The sequence below is a fragment of the Castanea sativa genome, chromosome 5 (assembly GCF_040712315.1).
Source record: "Castanea sativa cultivar Marrone di Chiusa Pesio chromosome 5, ASM4071231v1".
Classification (NCBI taxonomy): Eukaryota; Viridiplantae; Streptophyta; class Magnoliopsida; order Fagales; family Fagaceae; genus Castanea; species Castanea sativa.
Genome location: NC_134017.1, coordinates 22,095,026 through 22,117,878, shown reverse-complemented (window position 1 = coordinate 22,117,878; position 22,853 = coordinate 22,095,026). Strand labels below are relative to the sequence as shown.

General features: G+C 38.4%; 1 protein-coding gene and 1 long non-coding RNA gene across 2 annotated transcripts in view; one reads left to right on the top strand and one right to left on the bottom strand.

The window, feature by feature from the left end:
- The first annotated feature begins 206 nt into the window (after positions 1-206).
- On the top strand, positions 207-1,397 carry LOC142634931 (protein FAR1-RELATED SEQUENCE 5-like). Its single transcript, XM_075809164.1, has one exon. The coding sequence runs from the start codon at positions 207-209 to the stop codon at positions 1,395-1,397; it is 1,191 nt and encodes a 396-aa protein (XP_075665279.1).
- Positions 1,398-10,000: 8,603 nt separating this feature from the next.
- Positions 10,001-22,853, bottom strand: part of LOC142636521 (uncharacterized) — a 32,320-nt gene continuing 19,467 nt past the window's right edge. Inside the window, exon 4 of the long non-coding RNA XR_012844353.1 lies at positions 10,001-10,276. This is a non-coding gene — a long non-coding RNA (uncharacterized LOC142636521). The remainder of the gene's footprint in view (positions 10,277-22,853) is intronic.

Below are 22,853 nucleotides of genomic sequence, written 5' to 3'. Positions count from 1 at the left end.
GAGTTGAGTTGAAATCATGCTTGGTCATCTTGAATTTTTATGTTTAGTAACAAAGATATATAACATTTCTCTCATATGAGGTACATCCTCATTAGTATGTTGATCATTCATTACATCCTCATTTTTTTTACATCATCTCTGTTTTGAAAACAAATGATAGGTGAAAGTTATAATAAATTTATGTTCAATTTTTTCTAGGGATAATGATGGGAATACATGTTCCTTCTAATGTGCCCATGGAATCTACCACATTTAAAGGGATGGAGTTTGAAGCGGATGAGATTGCATATGGTTTTTATAATGAATATGGTAGAAAGGCTGGTTTTAGTATTAGAAAAGAGTATGTAAATAAATGTAAAAAGACTGGAGGGGTTACTTCAAGGAGATTTGTGTGCGTGAAGGAGGGAGTTCGAGGCAAAAACAAGAGAGATCAGAATGTAAAGAATTTACGAGCAGAAACAAGATGTGGTTGTGAAACACGTTTGGTTATTGTACTTAATCGAGATAGTAAAAAATATGTGAAGAGTGAATTCATAGCTGAGCATAACCACTATCTCCACCTTCCATCAACTATGCACATGATGCCATCACAACTGAAAGTGGCTGCAACTCATGCTATTGAAATTGATTTGGCACATGAATCGGGATTAAGATTAAAGCAATCTTATGAGCTTCTTAGTAAGCAAGTTGGTGGATATGATAATCTTGGTTTTACCAAGCAAGATCATAAAAACTACTTACGCACTAAGCGACAGAGAGACATGGAGCATGGGGCAGCTGCTAGCTTGGGAAGATATTTCAGTTGTCAGCTTAAGAAAAATCCTTCATATTATTTCGCTACTCAATTGGACTGTGAAGAGTTGATTACTAATATCTTTTGGGCCGATGCAAGAATGATCATTGACTATAGCCACTTCGGTGATGTAATAATGTTTGATACAACGTATAGCACAAATAGAGATGCAAGGCCACTTGGAGTATTTTTGGGTCTCAATCACCATAGAGAAACTGTTGTATTTGGAGGAGCACTTTTATATGATGAAACGATTGAATCTTTTGTATGGTTATTTGAGACATTCTTAGAAGCAATGTCTGAAAAGAAGCCAATCACTATTTTCACAGATCAAGATGCAGCAATGTCAGCTGCAATAAAAGTAGTCATGCCTAAGACATATCATGCATTGTGTAGTTGGCATATGTGGCAGAATGCTAAGAAACACTTGAGTCATTTACTAAAAACTGAGCCTCAATTTAACGCTGATTTCTTAGCATGTATCTATAAGTATGACGGTGAAGATGAGTTTCTTATAGCTTGGAATGAAATGCCAGATAAGTACGATGATCGTGAAAATAAATGGCTAATTGATCTATTTAAATTGAAGGAAAAATGGGCCTAAGCATATATTAAGAGAACTTTCACTGCAGGAATGAAGACAACCAAGCTTAGTGAGAGTTTCAATGCTGACTTGAAGGATTGCTTGCGTACTGATCTTAATATAGTAGAGTGTTTCACTCATTTTGAAACAATTGTCAATCAAAAGCAAAATAAGGAGTTAGAAGTAGAATACAACTCTAGACAGAAATTTCCAAGATTAAAGCTCAAAAGCTCTCCTATGCTTAACCAAGTAGCAACAGTGTACACGCCTAAGTTGTTTGATTTATTTCAGACAGAAGTTGAAGAGGTAGTGGCACTTTCCATCCTAGAACGCAATGTGAGTCAAACACATAGTTATGTGGTTGGAGTTTTCAATCAAAATGGAAAATATGAGGTCATGTGGAATCCATTAGATGAGACTCTATCTTGTAGTTGCAGAAAGTTTGAGTCATTTGGTATTTTATGTAGGCATGGTTTGAAAGTTCTTGATGTATTGGATATCAAGTTGATTCCTAATAGATATATCATGAAGAGGTGGAGAAGAGATGCAAAAGATCGAAGCGGAAAAAATTGCACAACACATAACATTAAGCTGGATACTCAACTGGAATATGTAGATTGGTATCAAGATTTATGTCCAAAATATATTCAATTGGTGAATGAGGCATGTGAAACTAAAGAAGGCCATAATATTCTAAGGTTAGCAATTGCAGATTTGAAAAAAGAAAAACTTTGTGACCTTAGGAATTGCAAAGCTAATGTACAAGAAGACATCATTAGGCCTTCTACCGATTTTGCAGACAAAGAAGATCAATTATGTGCTTCGATTACGATTGTACCAAAAGGGATAAAGAAAAGAGAGGTTTATCGTAATAAAAAGCGTAGGACGGAATCATGGATAGAAAAGATGAGGAAACCAAAGGAAGGCACATCAAAGAAGCAAACAAAGAAAAGAGAAGTGCAGGAGGTAATCTTCAATTATCCTTATTTTCACCATTCTATTTTATTTTTACACATTAATATAGTATACTATTATTGTTGCTAAACTAGTACAATTTTTACAGGAAATATATGCACATGACATCATGGCACAAAAGAAAACTGAGGATATATCTTCTGGAAATATTACTAGTTTTACACAACTTTTAATGGTAAAGATATTTACAATTATATATTTTATTTTGATATTAATAATAGTTTAGATGCATGATTTGATAATTTTAATGCTAAGCTTGTGATATGTGTAATGTGTAATTGGATTTTTTGTAGTCGGTTTCTACAAGTTCTGCAGCACATCAGGGAGCCTCATCAGCAAGTGTTGCATTAGCATCACATTTAAAGAGTACATCAAGTGTTGTAGGCTCCAACGACAAAATTAATGGTGCAGGAGGTCTCTTGACTCAAGGAAGTGTTGCATGTGGAGGTCCCTTGACTCAAGAAAGTATTACAAGTGGATGGAATCCGATGATTCATAAAGTCAAGCCATTTTTCTAGTTTAGGATCATGTTTTATAATCTATGACACATGTTGAGATTAAGTGCTCTTGTTTAGTAATTTTCCTAGTTTAGGACTAGAGTTTTGATGGTCCAAAACTTAGTCACATTCAAATGTTTAGATTTTTTATTATTTGGAAAGAATACTTAATCTGCATGTCTGATGTATCTCTGCAAGGTATTAATTTCTGCATAATTATTGTTACTGTTACTGCATAATTACTATTACTATTACTACATAATTAATGTTACTGTTACTGCATAATTAGTTAAGCATAATTAGTTAGTTCATAATTACTGTTACTGCATAGGTCTGGTATTGCACATTCTGCATAATTATGTTTTTCTGCATAATTGTTATGCTAGGCAAGAGTTTTTTTTATATATAAGTGTTGCTGTTTGGGGAAAAAACTTATATAAATAAGCCAAGTTTTGAGTTGTATGCATATTAATTGGTGTGTCAATTTTTCTTTTGCATGAGTTTTAGAATCCTTATCTGCATGAGTTTTACAATCCTTTTCCTCTCCTTATAAGCACTCCACGTAACCAACTAACTACACACCTTGGCCCAACCAACTAACAACCCACAATAGCAGTACAATTTATCTAGACTGTATACTCCCACGCACCCACATGCAGGCACACACGCACACCCCAGCAGCTATACCCGCACCACCTGTGCACACCCACACGCAGAGTCCCCTACACACCCTTACACACACAGCAGCTTTACCCGCACCACCTGTGCACACCCTTACACACACAGTTGTCACACCTACACACACACCCCAGCAGCTTTACCCGCACCACTTGTGCAGCACACCCTTACACCTACTTAAAAATATCTACAAATATCAATAGCCCACAACTGTCACAATCCTTATTTACAAATATCTGTAAATATCCACATTCCACCTGTCACAATCCTTACAATCAAAATTCAATCCTTACAATCCTTACAATCAAAATTCAATCCAACAGAGTAGGCAATAAGAGAATTTAATAAAAAAAATGAACAAATTTTATTAAAATGTACACTTTGATCCCATAACAAAAATTCCATTAAAATAAACACTTCGATTAAAATAACGTGAAACTTCTACAATTGGTGTGCTTATTGCTTGACTATACATTCCACCTCTTGCTTCTTAATTAGTGGTGGGTACTTATTATGAGGCCACAAGAAAGCTGAAGTGCATGTCACAGGGGAGAACTTGAGTTTACCAACCAACCCAAACATGTATTTTCCTTTGGCTTTGGACTTGAATACTACTTTTGAAGACTCTAGGCCATTATGTGCAGGGCATGGTGCAGCTGATGCACTGTGAAGCTGTGCATAACATTCTTCATTCAATTTGCCATCTTTTACAATCTTATGATGAATAGACACTTTGAACTTTCCTTCTTCATCGAGTTTCCCTACCCCTCTTGTCTTTAAGTGTCCATTTTCTGGCTTGCAATCAATTGTTACTCGAAGCCCTGCACCATGATACACAAAATTATTGTTACTTGTTTTTCAATATTGTTTGTATATGGCATCATTAATCATATGCAAGAAAAAAGAACAATGCACCCATCACTTTGTCCATATTGTCCATAATTTTTACCCTAAACAGAATATGGGACCAAGATTAGCAAATAGTAGCATTTCAAGTCAAAGCATGCCAACATTGCACTTTTACAAGGCAAACTTGACATTGACATTAAAAAGAAAAATGCACCCATCACAAGTAGAATAAAAAAGAAACAATGCATCAACCATGAACAATTCAGTATTTATGACAGTTCCAAAAAAGAAAACCATACCTGTAAAGGCATATTTAATCTTAATGTTACTCTGCTCACAGTCTACATAAGCAGCTAGACTATAAACACTTAAATTCATCATACTGTCATACACATGAAAAAAAAAAAAAAAAAAGATCAAGAAATACTCCAATTTGGACCAAAAAAAAAAATTCCTAACTTTTGAGGAATTCAATTCAAAGGTCTGTTAGAGCAAATACTCGCTCACTATTAAGCAATTAAAAAAATCATTATTTGAAGTAATTTTCAGTTTATAGCTAATCAAGAAAAACATGGAACATGAATTAGAAAAATTCATGAATTAGTTTGACAATGGTAAAACACATTCATCAACTTAAAGATTATGATGAATATATAACAACTTTAAATCAGCAAAGCGAAACTTCGCAAAAGTTTGGGATTTAGTCCTCTCATGGTGAAAAATGACAAAAGATATATGCTTGTTTATTTAAAAGGAAAACAAGTAGGTAAACCACCATTTATACATACAGATTTTGTTATTTTTGTTGTCTTTTCACTTGAACACAATCTGTATCCAATAACACAAATTCCACATTATTGTTTTCCTAAGTACATCAGGGAATTCAATTTCTTTATCAAAAGAAAACGAAATCCTAATACAATACTAAAAATTAAAAAATCTTTTTTTTTTTGTTGAGAAAATTAAAAGGAAAAATCAAAGAGGGAGATAGAGGAACTTTACCGGAACCACGGCCGGAATTGGTGGAGCGGAACACGGTGGCTGCTAGCGGTAGCCATGGAGATTGAGCATCAACTTCTCTCTTTCTCGATTTTCCCCAAACCCAAACCCAAACCTTCGCTGATTTGGGTCTGAACCAAATCGGCAAGGTTGGCTCATCGCAACCACCACCTCAGATGGTGGCTTCTTCTCTCCTTTGACCAAAATCTCTTTCTTTGTCTCTCAATCTCATTTCCCTCCATAGATCAAACCTGAAAGATCATCAACTTCTCTCTTTCCCGATTTTCTCCAAACCCAAACCCTAACCTTCTCTGATTTGGGTCTAAAAAGCATCAATGTCTCTCTCTACACCCGATTCTCTCCAAACCCCAACCCTTACTCTCTCTCTGATTTGGGTCTAAAAAGGATGCGTGTATGGGTGTTGGGATCTCTGGTGAGCTAAGGTTTTTTCTTTGTTTTTGCTGATGGGTTTGAGTTGAGTATGCTAGAAGTGGAGGTTGAGAGAGTTTGAACTTTGAAATTTGAGAGAGAGAGTTTGAACGGCTGGTGAGAGTTAAGAGTTTGACTTGAGTTTTTTTTGTCCGGTTGAGTTAAACCCCAGTTAAGTGCGTTGAACTCCAGTTAAGTGTGGTGTTAACATTTTAAATGACGTGTCCAGCTTTTGAGCGTGGATCATTTTGGACGAAATCCCCACCGTGTACTAGAGCCTCTATAATAGAAGTTGCTTTGTTAGGAATACCCCGTGCATTGTGCGGGTTAAAGGCTAGTTATAATAATGTTTATGCATCAGAAAGGCAGGTGAGAGAGAGAGAAAGAGAGGGAACAGTTAAAACTATAATCATCACACAGATTGCACATTTCTAAAACCATCACCTTGTCATAATGCTTTTCCTGCAAATTCATCTCTTCAAACTTGTCATGCCCCACTTACGATCTTTGGACTCCCACAAAAATTGTTAAAAAGTGTTGTTTTTTGTCAACCCGTTAGGGTGAAGTCTAGTGGTTGCAGACTTGGGATGAACTAAAGTCTCAAACATTCTTGGTTTGATCCCCACTAGGAGTTTCTCTGGATTACTTGACACACAATTCTTGCAAGTGGGGTCATGTATCCGCAATTTAATCCCTAGGGGTGGGTCCAAAGGCCCTGCCTTGGTTCACTTCATAAAAATAAAAAATAAAAAGCGTTTTTTTTTCTATCACCAAATACTTGGATAAATTTGGTATTAAATGAAAAGGAGAGAGAAAAAAAAAAGAATATTAATACTTGAGATTTGACAGTATGTGTGATAGATGAGCAACTATGAGGGCAGCAGTGATGTGAAAGAACAGATGAGATAAGTGTGAGTAAGGGGAGGGTTTTTGTCTAATATTTTGGTCACCAAGCCAAAACTTGAGGGTAATTTGGGTATTGAGAGCCTACAAAAGTGCTGTGGAAAAACTTGAGTTGAGGTTTAAAATTGGCATTTTTGAAAAAGCTGCTTGGTATGTGCAGATTCTAAACACGGTTTTCAACGTTTTTTTTAACAACACAACTTCATCAAAAATTTTAAGACGAACAGACATAGTCTTGTGTTTTTAACAAAAATAGGAGTTTGCCCCTAAGAAATAGTGGTGCCAAACGGACACTTCAATACAAAGAAATAATAGATAATAAACCATATGAAATGGAAAGAAACATATAACAAAGAAGAGATCCTTATGAGGGAATTGCATTGAAACTTTTAAATCCACAATAACAAAAACAAATGTTGCAGCAAGAAAATTTTGCAATAAAAAACAAAATAATAGTGCATGAGAACTGTAGAGTAGAGTCTCACTTTGATCTGTCCAACACCATTGGTTAAAATTCAGCAGAATGGGGAGGAAAGTAGGGCGTGGATTAAGTGGATTTTCAGAAGTATGCCCACGTAATCTAATGCTGACGAAAAAAAGGACTTTATACTAAAGTACACTGTAAACACAAAGAAGCACCTCAAAAACAAAGTCATCACCAAAGGGACAAGGGAGCGCCTAGCTCACCCAAAATATACAACTGAATTAAGTTCATGTCCTACAAACAAGCTATAATTGCGATTGGTGTTGTTTAGCACTACTGAAAAGTGTGGCACTCAAAATCCTCAAACTACACCTCATTCATAAAATTAATCTACACATAATTCACCTCACAACAAATCTGGCAGCATTAAACTTCTAAAGATAATGCAAATTATAGCTACATTTTAAACAAATTCCACATATTATAAATAACGGGTACCTGGGTCGACCACCAGCATTGTCTGTACATCGATCATCATGCATATAGAAAGCCTTGACAGTGGGCACCTTCTTCTCCTCCACCTCTTCCTCCTCATCCTCCACTCATCCTCCACCCATCCTAACCCTCCACTTGCCCCTCTGCCAAATCATTGGCTGCCCGCTTTTCCTCACCATGCACTTTGCTTTTATTCACCACAGCAACTGCTGAATTCTCAACCCCAACATGTGCCTCTCCTTCACCGCTGCCTCTTTCCTCATACGCCCCCTCCTCTTCTTCCTCAACAAGTCCTTCATCTTTCCCTTCCATAATTCCTCTTCCTCTAATAACTCTTCTTCATCCAATTCTTCTTCATCATGATCATACTCCACAACCCCACCCTGACCGTCCGATTCATTGGAATGAATCACAGCCCACGGATTCACCCTCGTTTTCTCTCTCCCGTCTTCTTCAGTTTCCTCATCATCACTCGCTTCTTTCCTCCGCATCGCTTCATTTCCTCTGGATTGCTCTCATACTTCAACTCTTCCTCACCCGCCGAAGCCATCAATTCCCTCCTAAAAAAAAACCAATACAAAACCCTAAACTCCCAAACTTTCTCGAGAACCAAATGCCAATCCAAAGACAAAAATTCCACTCAATCAAGCCCCCAAAACCCAAATTTCCTCTGCCACAGAACGCCAATTTTATAAATCCAGAACCAAAAACACCGAATAATAAATCAATCTCAGTCAATCTGAACCAGCAAAAAAGCCCTAAAAGCGCAAACTTTTTAATAGGTTGCCTACATATCCAAGATGGAATCAGGTCTGTCGTAGTTCAAAGGAGAATTAGGAAAGATCACCAAATTTAGTTTCAAAGATATTTGCATTTTCTTCTATTTATTCTTCTTTGTTTTAATATTTCTTTTTGATTTTTAAGTGGTGAGAAACTAAGTTAAAAGATGCTACATTTAGAAGGCCCCACCCAAGGTGAACAAGGGATAGTGGGCATTGGAGAAAAGAGTTTATTGTGGAGGTTCAAATGACTAAATGGAGATGATTCAAAGAGATGAAATGTGTGAGTATGGACTCAAAACAATGAATGCCACCTATTATTGGTTAAAAATTCAAGCAAAATACTTTTTTAGCTTAGGTGAAGCAGTTGACCCAAAGAATTGAATGTCACTTACCATATCAATCATATTATGATCCCAAGGCCTAAATTCCTAGTAGTGAATGAAATCCATTAAATAGTCAAAATCTCAACTCTTCAAATCCCTCACTTGGCTCTCAATCAACTAGACTACCATATCCCCCTTCTAGCTTGATCAACTAGGAAAGGAAAAGTTGAGGAAAGAAAGGTGACTTTAAGCAATATTGAAGACCAATTTGAGGATGTTCTCATAAAATCAAGTGAAAACATTTTGGTCATTTGGATAACGCAAATATATCAATGACGTTAAATTCCATCATGATGAGTTAGGCATAACAATCCTAAAAGCAAATGTGGTTCCAAGTCATTTAAAATTTAAAGTATGTCACCTCAAAAACACTATTTAGTTTAAATCCAAATGGTATAAAGATGATGACAAATATACAAGGAGAATGAAAAACTTTCAAAAAAAGATTGACAATTTGCCAAGCTTATTTTGGAAATGTCTATCTTTCTTTTTCTTTTCTTTTTTTGGAAAAAAAAACTTGTTTTGGAAAATACCCTCTTATTGTTTTTTTTTTTTTAATTTATCAAGATAATTTTGAAAATGTCTTTTATATATATAACGATTTATCAATCTTATTTTGAAAAATATCATTTTTTAGCTGTACCTATTTTATTTTATTTATTTGAATTTCTCATTTTTTTCAACAAATTTATCAAGATTGTTTTGAAAATGCCTCCATCTTCTTTTCTTTCTTTTTTTTTCCTAAAAAATTATCAAACTTGTTGCTTAGAATTGATTAAGAGAAATGAGAGTTGCTGAGAACAACGAACAAGTTGTGACAAAATCTTCTTAATAGAAATCCATCTCTTGAAAATAGCACTAGGCTAATCTATGTAATTGCATTAAAAAACTAATCACAAAGTAACGACAAAGTGGTACTTATACTATTTGTTCCAGTGATGTAACAGTTACTAAAGCAAAGAGCCATCCTGAAGCTAGGCATAAAACCATGTATAAAAATTATATTGATATCCGTAACCGTTAAGGCATAAACTACATCTTCTTATATAAATTAATAAGTAGCAGCAAGTAAAGACATAAAAAGATGAAATCATACTAATTGAAAAGGAAAAAAATAAAGTCCATAGTTTATCCAGATTAATCCAGCATCATTCAAAGCAAGAAACGTCAATCAAGAATCAAATTCGATGAAAAACTTCAATTAGGTAGCCACAATTCTATGGGGAGTAGAAAATCTCAACTACAAATGAAAAGAAAAATGGCCTCAACACAAAAAACAAAATTCCTCTATCAAAACCAATCCACCCACAATACCCAAATCTAAATCACATTTCACTCTCAATAAAAAAGTGAAAAGAAAAAACATTACCAGTAGCGGTTCCAGCCATCTCACCGGGGAAGAATGGAACTCTAAATCAAGTCAATTGAAATACCAAGGCAGAGCATAAAGTTCGGTTTGCATTTTTTCCCTTCAATGTATTTTTCTCTACAAAAAGACACAGAGACTACAAAGGGATACAATGGTTAAATGTTTATAAAGTGTGAGAAGAATGTCATTGGAAAATTTTATTATCCTGGTAGGAAATCCTTTTTATGTGAACATGTATAATCAACCTAAGCGTTGACATGTAGAATACATAAACATAGGGGCAAGTGAGAACATATGATTTATGAATGCATGGGCATGTGAGGTGCATGAACATGCAAGCATTGAATATAATCTATCCTAAGTGATGACAAATGAATGTATTGATATGTGAGAATGTGACCACATATAGTCTACCCAATGAGATAACATGTGAAATGCATGGGCATTTGAGCAATTTATCTTAGAAAATAACACTAAAGAGTATAGTTGTGCATGTGATTGTGTGGCATTGGTTCGGAAAGTAAATTGCATTCTTAAATTAAATACAACTAACCTCATTCCAAAGCATAGCATAACAAGTTCATTTGCACTTTTTCCCATCAATGCATTTTTCTCGTGCAAAAACGTACAAAGAGACAACAAAGGGATATAATGGTTTAATGCTGACAAATGGATGACTTAAAATTTTGACATTTGAAAAATTTTAGAAGCATGTGAACATGTACAATCAACCTAAGGGATGACAAGTAAAATGCACAAACATATGAGCAAGTGAGGACATATGATATATGAAAGCATGGGCATGTGAGGTGCACGAACATGTGAGCATAAAATATAATCTATCCTACGTGATGACAAATGAATGCATGGATATGTGAGCATGTAACCACATATAGTTTACCCTATGAGATGACAAGTGAAATGCATTGGTATGTGAACAATTTATTTTAGAAAATGACATTAAAAAGTATGTATATCTAGGCATGTGATTGCATGGCAATGGTTAGGAAACTAAATTGCAATTTTTCCAAAGCATAGAATAACATATTATATATGAATGCATGGGCATGTGAGGTGCATGAACATGTGAACAAAAAATATAATCTATCTAAAGTGATGACAAATGAATGCATAGGTCTATGGATCTAAAACCTTGAAGCCTAAAACCCTAAACTCTTGACCCAAAACCTTAAATCCTAAACCCAAAATCCTTAAATCTTGAACCATAAACCCTACATCTAATACCCTAAACCCTAAAACTTTTTTTTTTTTTTTTGATAGTTAATATGAGAACTATTATTGATGAAAAAATAAAAAAAGAAACATACAATTTGTTCATGAGGATGAACAACAGCAAAACCAAAAACATATAGAACAATAATCAGGAAACTAAACTAAGAGAAGAGAAAAACTGTAGAAGAGAAAGAACAATTTGTAAAACCCCGACACCAAGACCAATTAAAAAGGCTACGCTGACACAAGCCTTTTAACTCAACCAAAGACTTCTCAGAATCTTCAAAGGAATGACGGTTTCGTTCCGTCCAAATAGTCCACATCAAACAATCTGCAAATATCTGTATTATACTTCCCAAGCCAATGACTCCAACAAAATAATACTTCTACCACAAAGCTAGGCAAGACCCATTAAATACCAAAAGCCTGGAGCATAAAAACCCATAAAGAATGCGCTACATGACAGTGAAGAAGGAGGTGATTCACAAATTTCCCATTGCATCGAAACATGCAGCAGTGATTTTCCAAAGAGCGACCCCTTAGCATGAGATTATCCAAAGTAAGGATGCGATCATGAGTTGCTATCCACACCAAAACAAAAAAAAAAACAAAAAAAAAAGCCACCCTTTTTAGAACCTTTGCTTTCCAAATACCCTTCCAAGAAAAGATACTCATTATAAAAGGAATGAGTATTAAATTTGCCACTTCCATTAAGGCCCTAATACAAAGAATCGCTGCCTACTCCTTGTGGAAGATGAGCTTGAACAAATTCAAGTAGAGACAAAGATGGAGCAAGCTCCTAGTCTTTAAAATCCCTATAAAACCTCATGTTCCAATATCTAACATTATCCCCCTCCTAGCTTCCTTATCAACCAAAATCACATATAGCTCAGGTTATAGGGTTTTAATGGAATCAACCCCAACCCATCCATCATGCCAGAATAGGATTTGGGTACCATCACCCACAACAGAAGAAAAATGCATAGAAAAGCTCTCCCACCCTTCACTAGTACAACGCCACAAACCACACCCATGAGTCTTCCTACAAACTTTAGTACTCCAACCCCCTTTACGCTCCCCATATTTAATGGATATAAACCTCCCCATATTTAGTGGATATAACCCTCCACCAAAGATGAGTAACTTCATGACCATATCTCCACAACCACTTCCCTAATAAAACTTGATTAAAAGACACCACATTCCTTATCCCTAAACCACCCACTTCAATAGGTAAGCAAACTTTGTCATAAGCTACCAAAGGTTATTTGAAACTCCCCTCAGAAGAACCCCATAAAAAATTTCTCTAGATTCTTTCTAGTCTATTAGCTGCAACTTTAGGAATAGTAAATAAAGATAAAAAAATAAGTAGGAAGGGTAAAAAGAGTATTCTTTGATAAAGTGAGTCGACCACCCTTTGATAAATAAAGGCGCTTTCATCCCAATAATTTCTTCTCCATCTTCTCCAGAATGGGATTCCAAATAGAAACTGTCTTAAAAGAAGTACCAAGTGGCATCCCTAAGTATTTTATAGGCAAACTTCCTACTTTGCAACTAAGAATATCAGCCAAAGCAATCAGATTATTCACCGCCCTAGTAGGGACAATCTCCCCCTTCCCCACATTAACCTTCAAACCCGTAAAAGCTTGAAAACACGACAAGGCCAACCTTATAGACAACAATTGCTCCCTAGAAGCATCACAGAATAATATAGTGTCATCCGCAAACAATAAATGAGAAATGCGAACACCAATAGAGTTCACTAGTCCCACTTGAAAACCATGAATCTAACCACAATTCTCAGTCTTTCTCAGAATCCTGCTTAAGACTTCCATAATCAAAAGGAAAAGGAGAGGGGATAAAGGATCACCTTGTCTTAAACCCCCTAAGCTTCCAAAAACAGCTTCAGGGGATCCATTCACTAGGATAGAAAACTGGATAGAAGTGACACATGCCTTAATCCACCCACTCCATTTCACCCTAAAACCCATTCTATCCAACAAGTAGAAGAAGGCATCCCAATTAACATGATCGTAGGTTTTTTCAATGTTAAGCTTGCAAACCACTCTCGATAAATGAATCTACAACCTGCTATCTAGGCATTCATTGGCAATGAGCACAAAATCCAAAATTTGCCTCTCACCAACAAAGGAATTTTGAGACTCAGAAATAAGATTATCCAAAATTGCCCCCAATCTATTAGCCAACACCTTAGATAATAGCTTGTACATGCTACCCACCAAACTAATAGGCCTAAAATCTTTAATATTTAAAGAAATACTCTTATGAGGAATTAAAGTAATAAAGGAGGCATTCATAGACCGTTCAAACACAAAGTGATGGTGAAAGTGTTCAAAAAAAGCCATAACTTCCTTTTCTACAACACTGACATTTATGGAAAAAAGGCATAGTGAATCCATCGGGACCAGGGGTTTTATCCTCTCCATTTCATTCAAAACCTGGATGACTTCCTCCTTAGAGAACACTTTGTCTAAGGACAACCTCTCTTCCTCCTTAATACAAGAAAAATACAACCCATCCATAAAGGGGCGCCTTGTTTCAGTCTCCTGATACACAACCTGATAGAACTAAACCACCTGAGAACGCACATCCATCTCATCCTCATATATAACTCCATCCACCAAATATTGTTAATCTGATTAGATCTTCTATGGGAATTTGCTAATCTATGAAAGGAACAAGTATTGTTGTCCCCTTCCTTCACAAACAAGACACGGGATTTGTCTCCAAAAAAATCTCCTACAAAGAAGCTTAATATTCAATATCCCCTCTAATCTATATATGGTGGGACTGTTCCTCATTGAAGAAACACCGCACCACTTTGATAGCATCAAGCCCTAGCAATTCAAACAGCAAACTTATTTTCCTAAAGGCCAGGTCTCCAAATTCCTCCCTATTCCACTTCTTGAGATCAAGTTTGAGAGCCTTTAGTTTTTTATCTAAAATAAACTAGGAGAACCCACAAAGCAGTACCCGTTCCACCATTGTTGAACTCTCTCTCAACAAAACCCTTAGCTTTCAACCACATGTTCTCAAATTTAAAGGCACACCAGCGCTTACAAAAACCACCAGCTTCCAACAAGGATGGCCAACAACAATGGACAGTGAACTGAAATAACCCAGGGAAGCACCGTTTGAGATACATTCCCAAAATGATCCTCCCAATCCAATTATACCAAAGCCCTGTCAATTCTAGACATAGGTGTCACTATTTCTTAAACCGGGTAAAAGAAGCCCCCTCTAATGGTAAATCGACAAGATAATTATCCTCAATAAAATCAGAAAAAGCAAACATAGCTAGACTGAAAGAATCACATCCAAGTCTCTCACTTGGATATCTAATAATGTTAAAATCACCGATTAAGCACCATGCTATGGTCAACCAAGCGCGCACACGTGCCAACTCCTCCCATAAAGCAGCCCTTCGTCTATCGTCATTAGGGCTATATACCCCTGTACAGGTCCATACAAAACCATCCATAACCCCCCCTTCACTAAAACATTAATAGAAAAGTTTCATACAATAACGTCAACTTTTTCAAACACCCTTTTATCCCAAACCAGTAAAACTCCTCCTTAAGTCTAAACTGCATCCAAAACCGCCCAATCAATGAAAGGACTACCCTAGAGACTTCAAACAACATTCCAGGAAGCAGAAAATATTACACTTCCATTCCTTCAAAAGATTCCTACAAACTTCTCGCCTTCGAGGGTTGTTTAAGTCTTCTAACATTCCATGATAAGAGTCGTAAATTCGCTTATAAACACTTATGGCCCTTGAACATTCAAAGAACCTCTGTTTCTCCCACTAGAAGATAACTCATCATAGTTGATAACAGAAGCCAACCCTCTAAGCTCTCTGAGACCTTTCTTCCCGAAATTTGCAGGACAATTAGACCTTTCTTCCCGAAATTTTCTGTCTCTACTGCCCAAGGACCCCTAAGCTCTCTAGGACCTTTCTTCCCTTAATTTGCAGGACGTTTAGGCACCCCTCCCTTCCTTTCTTGTAGCAAGACATTCCTGTTCAAGAAGGCAAAACAGAGCCACACATTGAGCTTCATGTTTCACAATCGGAAAGTTTACAAAAACTCTTTAACTATTGGGAAACCCATTTCGAATTTTTTGTCTCTGCCACCCCAAATTCACCCTCTGCAATTTCCTGAGCCAATAACAACTCACTAGAATCATTAGGATCCCAAAGAGACAACGGAGGACATTCCAAAATACGATTCTCATTCTCCAAACTGCCACACCCACTACTGACACCACCATTGTGAACAATGAAAGAAGAAATAGCTCTGAGTCAAGTTGTTGTAATCCAAAAATAACCCCAGAGTTCGGCAACACCTCATCAGCTTATTGAGTAACCTACTGTTGATCACACTCACTGAAAAGCTCCTCTAAAACTCCCCCCTCCTTAAACTAAAAACCCACCTTGTTACCCAAGTTGGTCAGAGGCACGAATCTATTCTAATCCACCCAAGAATGCTAATAAAGTACTTTTGCATCATCGTTGTTCGAGCATCTGATCAATGCCTCCATCCCCGCTAAAACCGAGATCACCTCACTATTGAAACCGTGAATATCGGCTATGAGATTGGGCTCGCTATCAATGCCAGCGGAAGATTGAGTCGTGATGGAGTCAGGTAGCATCTTGGACGTATTGCGCCTCGTCTCAATCCATTTATCAGCCACTGAATCATCCATAGCAACCATCAACACCCTCTCAGCAACCCTTGAGCACTCACCCACCAATTTGTCTCTTGAAGCGAACCCCAGAGAAACATCTGATGGACACAAGGCTGAAAGGCCTTTGCCCTTCGGGTCCTTAGAGATCGTGAAATGGGCTTTCCCAATTACAGAATTAGGAATAGGCCTAACTTCCTTATCAAGCCCATGGTTATTAGGCCCCATCCAAGAAACATTGCAAGCCCTATCGGGCCCTTAAGATTCATTAAGAACAATGCAAGCCCCAAGCCCACCTTCGTTATTAAGCCCACGGTCATTAGGCCCCATCCAAGAAATACATCGTTTGCCTCCCTCAAGTTTGAAAATTCTTAACGCCAAAGTTGCAGTAGTCAACTTATAACTAAATGCACATGTGGGTCTAGCATTTATAATAGAATTATTAACGGCAGAATCTCCTAGGATCACGTTCATTTTCAAACTAACTCCCAACTTTTCAAAAATCCTAGTATTTTGTAGATTCCCATAATTATGAATTTTTTGCCCATTCCAGCCACCTCCATTTGACGGACTAGCACCTCCAAAAATGACTAGAGTCATCCTTCCCCGCCTTGGCTTCTCACCGGTGAGGAAAACCCCCAATTCTTTCTGAAACGAAGACCACCCAGAACAATTGATGCTTTCTAGGATCATGATACAACCTCGCCTAGCTCCCCCATAGAAAATTGCTATAACCATAAAAAGACTAGCCTTATTTGATCTACCACAAAATTCCAGCAACTTATTATTTTCCCAAAATCTCTTATAGAAGAATTCCTTCCCTGGAACCCAATCACGTATATCGGCAAAGCAAGAAAGAATCCATTCCATGCCTTTGCGTCCTACCTAAATAGAACTCTTGACATTCCAATGACTCTCATGGATAGCATATGAGTCAGACCGGCTTCGTCCCCAATGCGTAGGGCCGATCCCCATGTGCTAGAGGGAGGACTTGAAAGTTTGTGTTAAGCATATAGTAGGTTTTTGTCTTGTTTAGGCATTTGGCGTCCTCTTCGCCGGCCTGCTTAGCGATAGAGCCATCTTCTTTGTGGTCAGTGAGGAGGACAGGACAATCCCCCGCTCTGGCCTGGCGATTTCTTTCTTTATAACCTGATTATACCCCGTCTGGTCCTATTTCAAACAAAAGAAGCAAAGAAGGGAAATCTTTGTAAAGGCAGCAAGGGGTGTCGCCTTTGAATTGAGTAGTGAGTCTTCTTTTTGCTCTGCTCTATTTATGAAGGTTATGAAAGAATTCGTTCGCAGAATGCTTTTTGATTGCATTACTTGTTGAAAACAACCGTATGGGATAGACCCGACGGAGGAGATTGTACCAAAGGAGACCCTTTTTACCTACCTTTTGGTTGGGTGTGCCCTTAGTCGCCCCAGTGAAGCCATACCCTTAGGAAGCTTACCCAAATCATCGCTTAACTCCCAAGAAAGGAGGACAACCCCAGTAAATCGTGCATAATTGAAGAGGAAAGATTCTCTAAAAGCTAGCTATTTCTTTATGCTAAGAATGGATACTTCTTGGTGTTTGCCGGAATTCCTACTTGGGAATACCTTTAACCGATTGCCTGCCCCTTCATTATGATTAGTAAGATGGGGAAAAGAGGAAGAATAACCTTTCAGAATAGGTTCCCTTACTCAAAACTAAGAGGGTTTTCTATCAAAATCCCTGAAGTAATAGGACAAGTCATGGTGATCAATGGGGAAGGCGCATTGCCCTCGAGCTCGGTGAATAATGCACCTGAAGAACCACAAAAGGAGGAACATACTTCGGAATACTTGGAGTAGAGAGAAATGATGTCAAGCAGATCGAAAGAAGCCTGAAGAATAAAACAAATAATTCATGAAATAAGGTGCAGGAGTTCTTTGCATCCGTAAAGGAGGCTCATCCATGATTAGTAATCGGACTATGGGTACTTGACTGGATGCCCATCCATTGATCTTGGCTTGCTTCATTCAGGAGACTAGCTACTTGAGGCAAGTAGCTAGTTCACTGTAGGTTTAGAGCACGCTAGGATAGATTTTAACTAATTCTCTCTCTCTCGTCTTGCTCTTCCTCTTGCTAGGCTAAGAGCTGAGTAGAGAGAAGAGATCCTAGTGTAAGGACTTACCTTGATCCTTACCTCACTATAAGTTTTTTCCAATAGAGAGAAAAGATTCCCATATCTACTCATAGTATTGGTTCCTCATTTATCCTAGTGTGGAAAGATTCTTCCAGTTGTTTGATGTTGTTGATGGTTTAGAGCTGGGCTACGAAAGAAGTAGGGACCATCCATCGGGTAGAAGAGGAGGCATTCAACAAATAGCCTTTCTGTTCAGTTTGGTACAAGAAGTATTCATCAAATATCCTTTCCTTCGAGTTATGTCAAGTTACGCCTACCCTCCTTCTTCCTGATTGAATGAATTCATGAGCGAATCCTTCTCCGTCTCACACTCACTACGGGACAGATAACTTATTTAGATAAAGGAAATGACCTAAGAATCTCTAGCCATAAGTTAGCTCTTCCTTCTACTAGCTTGGGCCTTCTCTTAAGATGAGAACAAGACGGATGAGCTTCCCCTAAAATCATTTCTTGGGCCTGGTTGATTGGCTTGTTAAAGGCAAGGTACCAAATGAGAAGCAACACTTCCACTACAAGGACTCTTCACACAAGACACTCGGGACGACCAAAGGGATCAATCAACTGGGACTTCTCCCTCTCGCTCTCTTCTTATTGGATTCCTCTCATTCCATTTTGAAATAGGAACAAGAAGAAGAAGAAGAAGAAGAAGATGGCGCACGTGGGTGCTAGTATAAATGTTGCACATAAGTAGAACATTTCTCACCTAGAGTATCCCTACCTACAATCCATGCTAGAGAGTAAACACAATGCATTAAATCACTCACCCTTAGGTCCCCATGCTTGACCTGCTAGATGGGGGAGCTCAGAATCCTTCCCAGGTTGAAAGCCTGTGGCATACCTTCATATTTGAGACTCAAAACCCATTTATGGACCCGTTGGAATCCCAGCTCGAGCAAGCTTTAGAGCTAAACCTGCTCAATAGCCATTAACTCACTTAGTGTCCCTTCCAATTCGATAACCAATGCAATATCCCGTACATATTTCCCGAGTGGAAGGAATTCTGAAATTTTCAATCTTTTAGTAGCCGAGTTAGTTGATTTTGTTGTTTAATATAAAGTTCTATCTCCTTAGCCACTATCTCGCTAGTTAGCATCTCTCCCTTTTCCTATTCGACATTCTAGAGTTGGTTAGAAAGCTAGAATAAGGATTTTATGTAGTGAAGGCAGCAGCAAGAAAGGTAGTAACAAAGGGGAAAGTACTCTGCCTAGCATTCCTTCCATCTTGAGAATAATAGCCTATTTAAACTTTATCCACGGTTCCAAAGTTAGGTTGTGATGCCAGTAAGCTTGTTGACAACTAAGGTAGCGGATCTCATTGGAAAGCTATCAGCATCTCTATCCTTATATAAAGCATGAGCAACTCCAGGACAAGAGAGGCGTAGGTAGTGTAGGCAAAACAGAAGGTAGTAGGAGCATAGCAAACAACAGTAGATCTAAAGCTCATAGCTAAGGAAAAGGAAAGATAGGGCAAGACCGCAAGGAAAGCAGAGGCATAGTAATAAGCAATAGATAGAGTAGCGGAGGTATCGGATTGCGAGTCATTCCCAGATAAAAATCCATTTCTAGGGGATTCAATTTCACTAACATTCGTAGAGGTTGCATTTGATCGAGCAAAAGCAGAGGCATTTCATTGAAGTTGCCCAATTCCAGCTACTATAAGGCATTATCTCTTCACTTAGGTCCAGATTCACCAGAAGCAAAAAAGCATGCAACTATAGGGGCAGCGGTCCTTCACTTTGATTCTAGGTCTCCAACTTTAGACCCTCCATTTATTGCAGAGTTTATTCCTTCTTTAGTCCCACCACTCTCTACATCATTATAATAGGCTCGGATTCCCCAATCATAGGTAAAGTTCTGTCTCTTCAACAACTATTATCCAAGGCACTCATGTAGGCACTTCCTATAAGTAACTCTTAAGCCAATCTACATATGGCTGAGAATTGGACCCTTTATCTAGGCGCTTGCTTAAGGTATCTCCGGAAGTAATTGATAGAAACTCTAGTTACACAGCTCATGGAGGAATATCTGATCCAGGCACAGTAGTTAGCTTCGGCGATAAGGCTTATTTTCCTTAATAGTTGTTTAAGGGGCGGAGCTTGGCGATTGGGTTTTTTAGTGACCGAAATAAGGTTAGTATGAAGTAAAACACTCGCAACACCAAGTCTTTGCAGAGCATTTCCCTCTTCCGTTGGTCGAGACTGTTTACATACCCTTCTGTAAAACCAAAGCAGTTCGCTAGGCATGTGATTTTCCCTTCTATAGAACCATCATCGCAGTTGAGCCGTTCAAACCAATATCTGGTACGAAGCTTGCCAGCGGGCTGGTGGTCTTGCTGTCGGGAATGGCTGGCTTGATCCTCGCTACCTTGATCTTGCTTAGCTGGTACAATCATTACTTGGTTGGTCCTATGTCCATCATGTAGCCACAGGTATATTACAACATCCACTAATGCACAAGTATAAAATGAATGATATATTCGAAATCGTGACTTATAGCTATCTACATTGGAAGCTATTGGCATTCCAAAAGCACGATGTAATGAAAGCACGAACTACGCATGCTTTTGACGCTCAGACACTGTAGCAATCAAAAAGAAAAGGTTGTTCTAAAGAAGGTCCAAACTGGAAAGAAAGGGGAGCAAACCGCCCATTTATATGGCCCGCAGAGCTTCAGACAGTGCATCCACATTGCACCGACCATCCACTTTCTTGTCTCGATTCTCATACCCATCATACACAACAATCATTAGATAGATGTTATTTGGCGAATTTTTGAACTAAAGGAAATATCGGAGCCTCAATAGTAGGAACACTAACTAATCCTGGAACATGAACTGGAACACGTGCAAATGTCATCATTTTCGGTAAATCTATCTCTACTGAATTGCTTCCTGTGCTCTTGTTGAGGTTGTTCCTATTCGAGCGGATCAAGTTATTTATAAATCCATATTTAGAGATCCATATGATGCCAGATCATCCAGTCGTAGACGCAGTTCCAAATCCAATTGTATATCCACCAACAGAGTCATTCTGGGTGTGGTTCACCTTGAACCAGAAACTGTGCCAGTGAAAGCAAACGCTTCTTCAACAATAGGGTCAAAGCAAGCAAGAGCAAAAGAGACAGGGGTTGTGGGCGCGACGTCCCTTTCATCTTGAGAATCACCACCTCGCTCAATAGCATCCCTTCTAGTTCGAGAGGCAGATAGAAAGAGCTCCTTCTCGAACCCCAAGGTTGAGAGGAATAAGAGTAAGGAGTGCGTACAAGAGCAATTAGCTATTAACTCAAGTTATCCAATAACATCAACATCTGGGCCAACATCATAAGATCTTGAGTAAGCACCACCAGCAAGGGCAAAGGTGATAGAGACATGGGTGGGGTAAATCTTATAGTTTAAGCTCTCAGGCTCACAAAGCAGTTCCAAGCGGGGTCACAGCTAGAAGTACGAGTCACTAATTGATCTAGCTCAGCTAGTAAGTTCGGTCCGTTGCTCCGACTTGAGCTCCACAGCTCGCGGCCTTGGTTTAATATCCTCCAAGGGCAATCCCAGACACATTAGTAGAAGCAGATCCTACAGAGGCAAAGGTAAAAGCAGCTGTTTCACCCCTACCTCATAGCAGCAGCACTAATGGAGCTGCCAAAAGTCCAATAGGCGATCTTGAGCAAATAGCTAGAACCATTGGAACGAGCAACACCCCCCGCAAATACCCACATAGTTACAACCACCTAGGTTACAACTATGACTTGGTAATTGAAGGAACCCTAAGCAGTAGAAAACAAGCTAAGCGACCCGCCCAAGAGCGCAGAATGAAAAGAAAGGCACAGCTGCAGGATAAGTAGGGATCATAGCAGATGCACAACCCCGCCGAGATCTAAATCAATATCCTTATAAGGTACTTGTAGCATATATAACTAGATCTTCAATTAAAGCTGCTAAAATGGCGACTGAATAAACTAGAGCTTAATCTCGATCTCAACAATATATAACTAGTGGTTTTGTACCTGCTACCTCTTATGCGGCCTTCCCAACTTTTGCCTTCGATGCTACCTCTCAACTTGGAAAGGATGCCACTGTCTTTGCCATTGGTGGTTATGGATCCACTCGGTCAATTGAAACTCCTGCCCGATCCTTTGCCACTGGCTTCGCTGCATGCTCTGTTACCGGCTTTCTAAATGAAATTAGTCGTGCTGCGGGGTTTACTCAATCTGGGTTTGTCCCTAATAGTGCTTAAACAAGTGGTGCTGTGGGAACTCGGTCAACCGCTACAAGTCTTGAGTCAAAAAGGTAAGCTTAGTTTCAATACCCTTCCTGTGTGCTTTGTTCCCTATACTCTTGCCTTTTTTTCTCCTGCAGGCGATGAATCAAGAGGATATGGATCTCCAATGAATGGCTCTCAATTTGGCTTAGATGTTGATTCGAATGCTGAGTCAATTGTTGGTGTTACAACCTATGCTACCTTCTCTCTTGCTACCGGTGCTTATTTGACTGGGACTGGAAGTAATGCTACTGACTCTCGATCTTGATCTAAATCTCCAACTGGAGCTCACATCTTAAAAAGGATTTGGAACCTTATCTTTATCCGCCTTAGC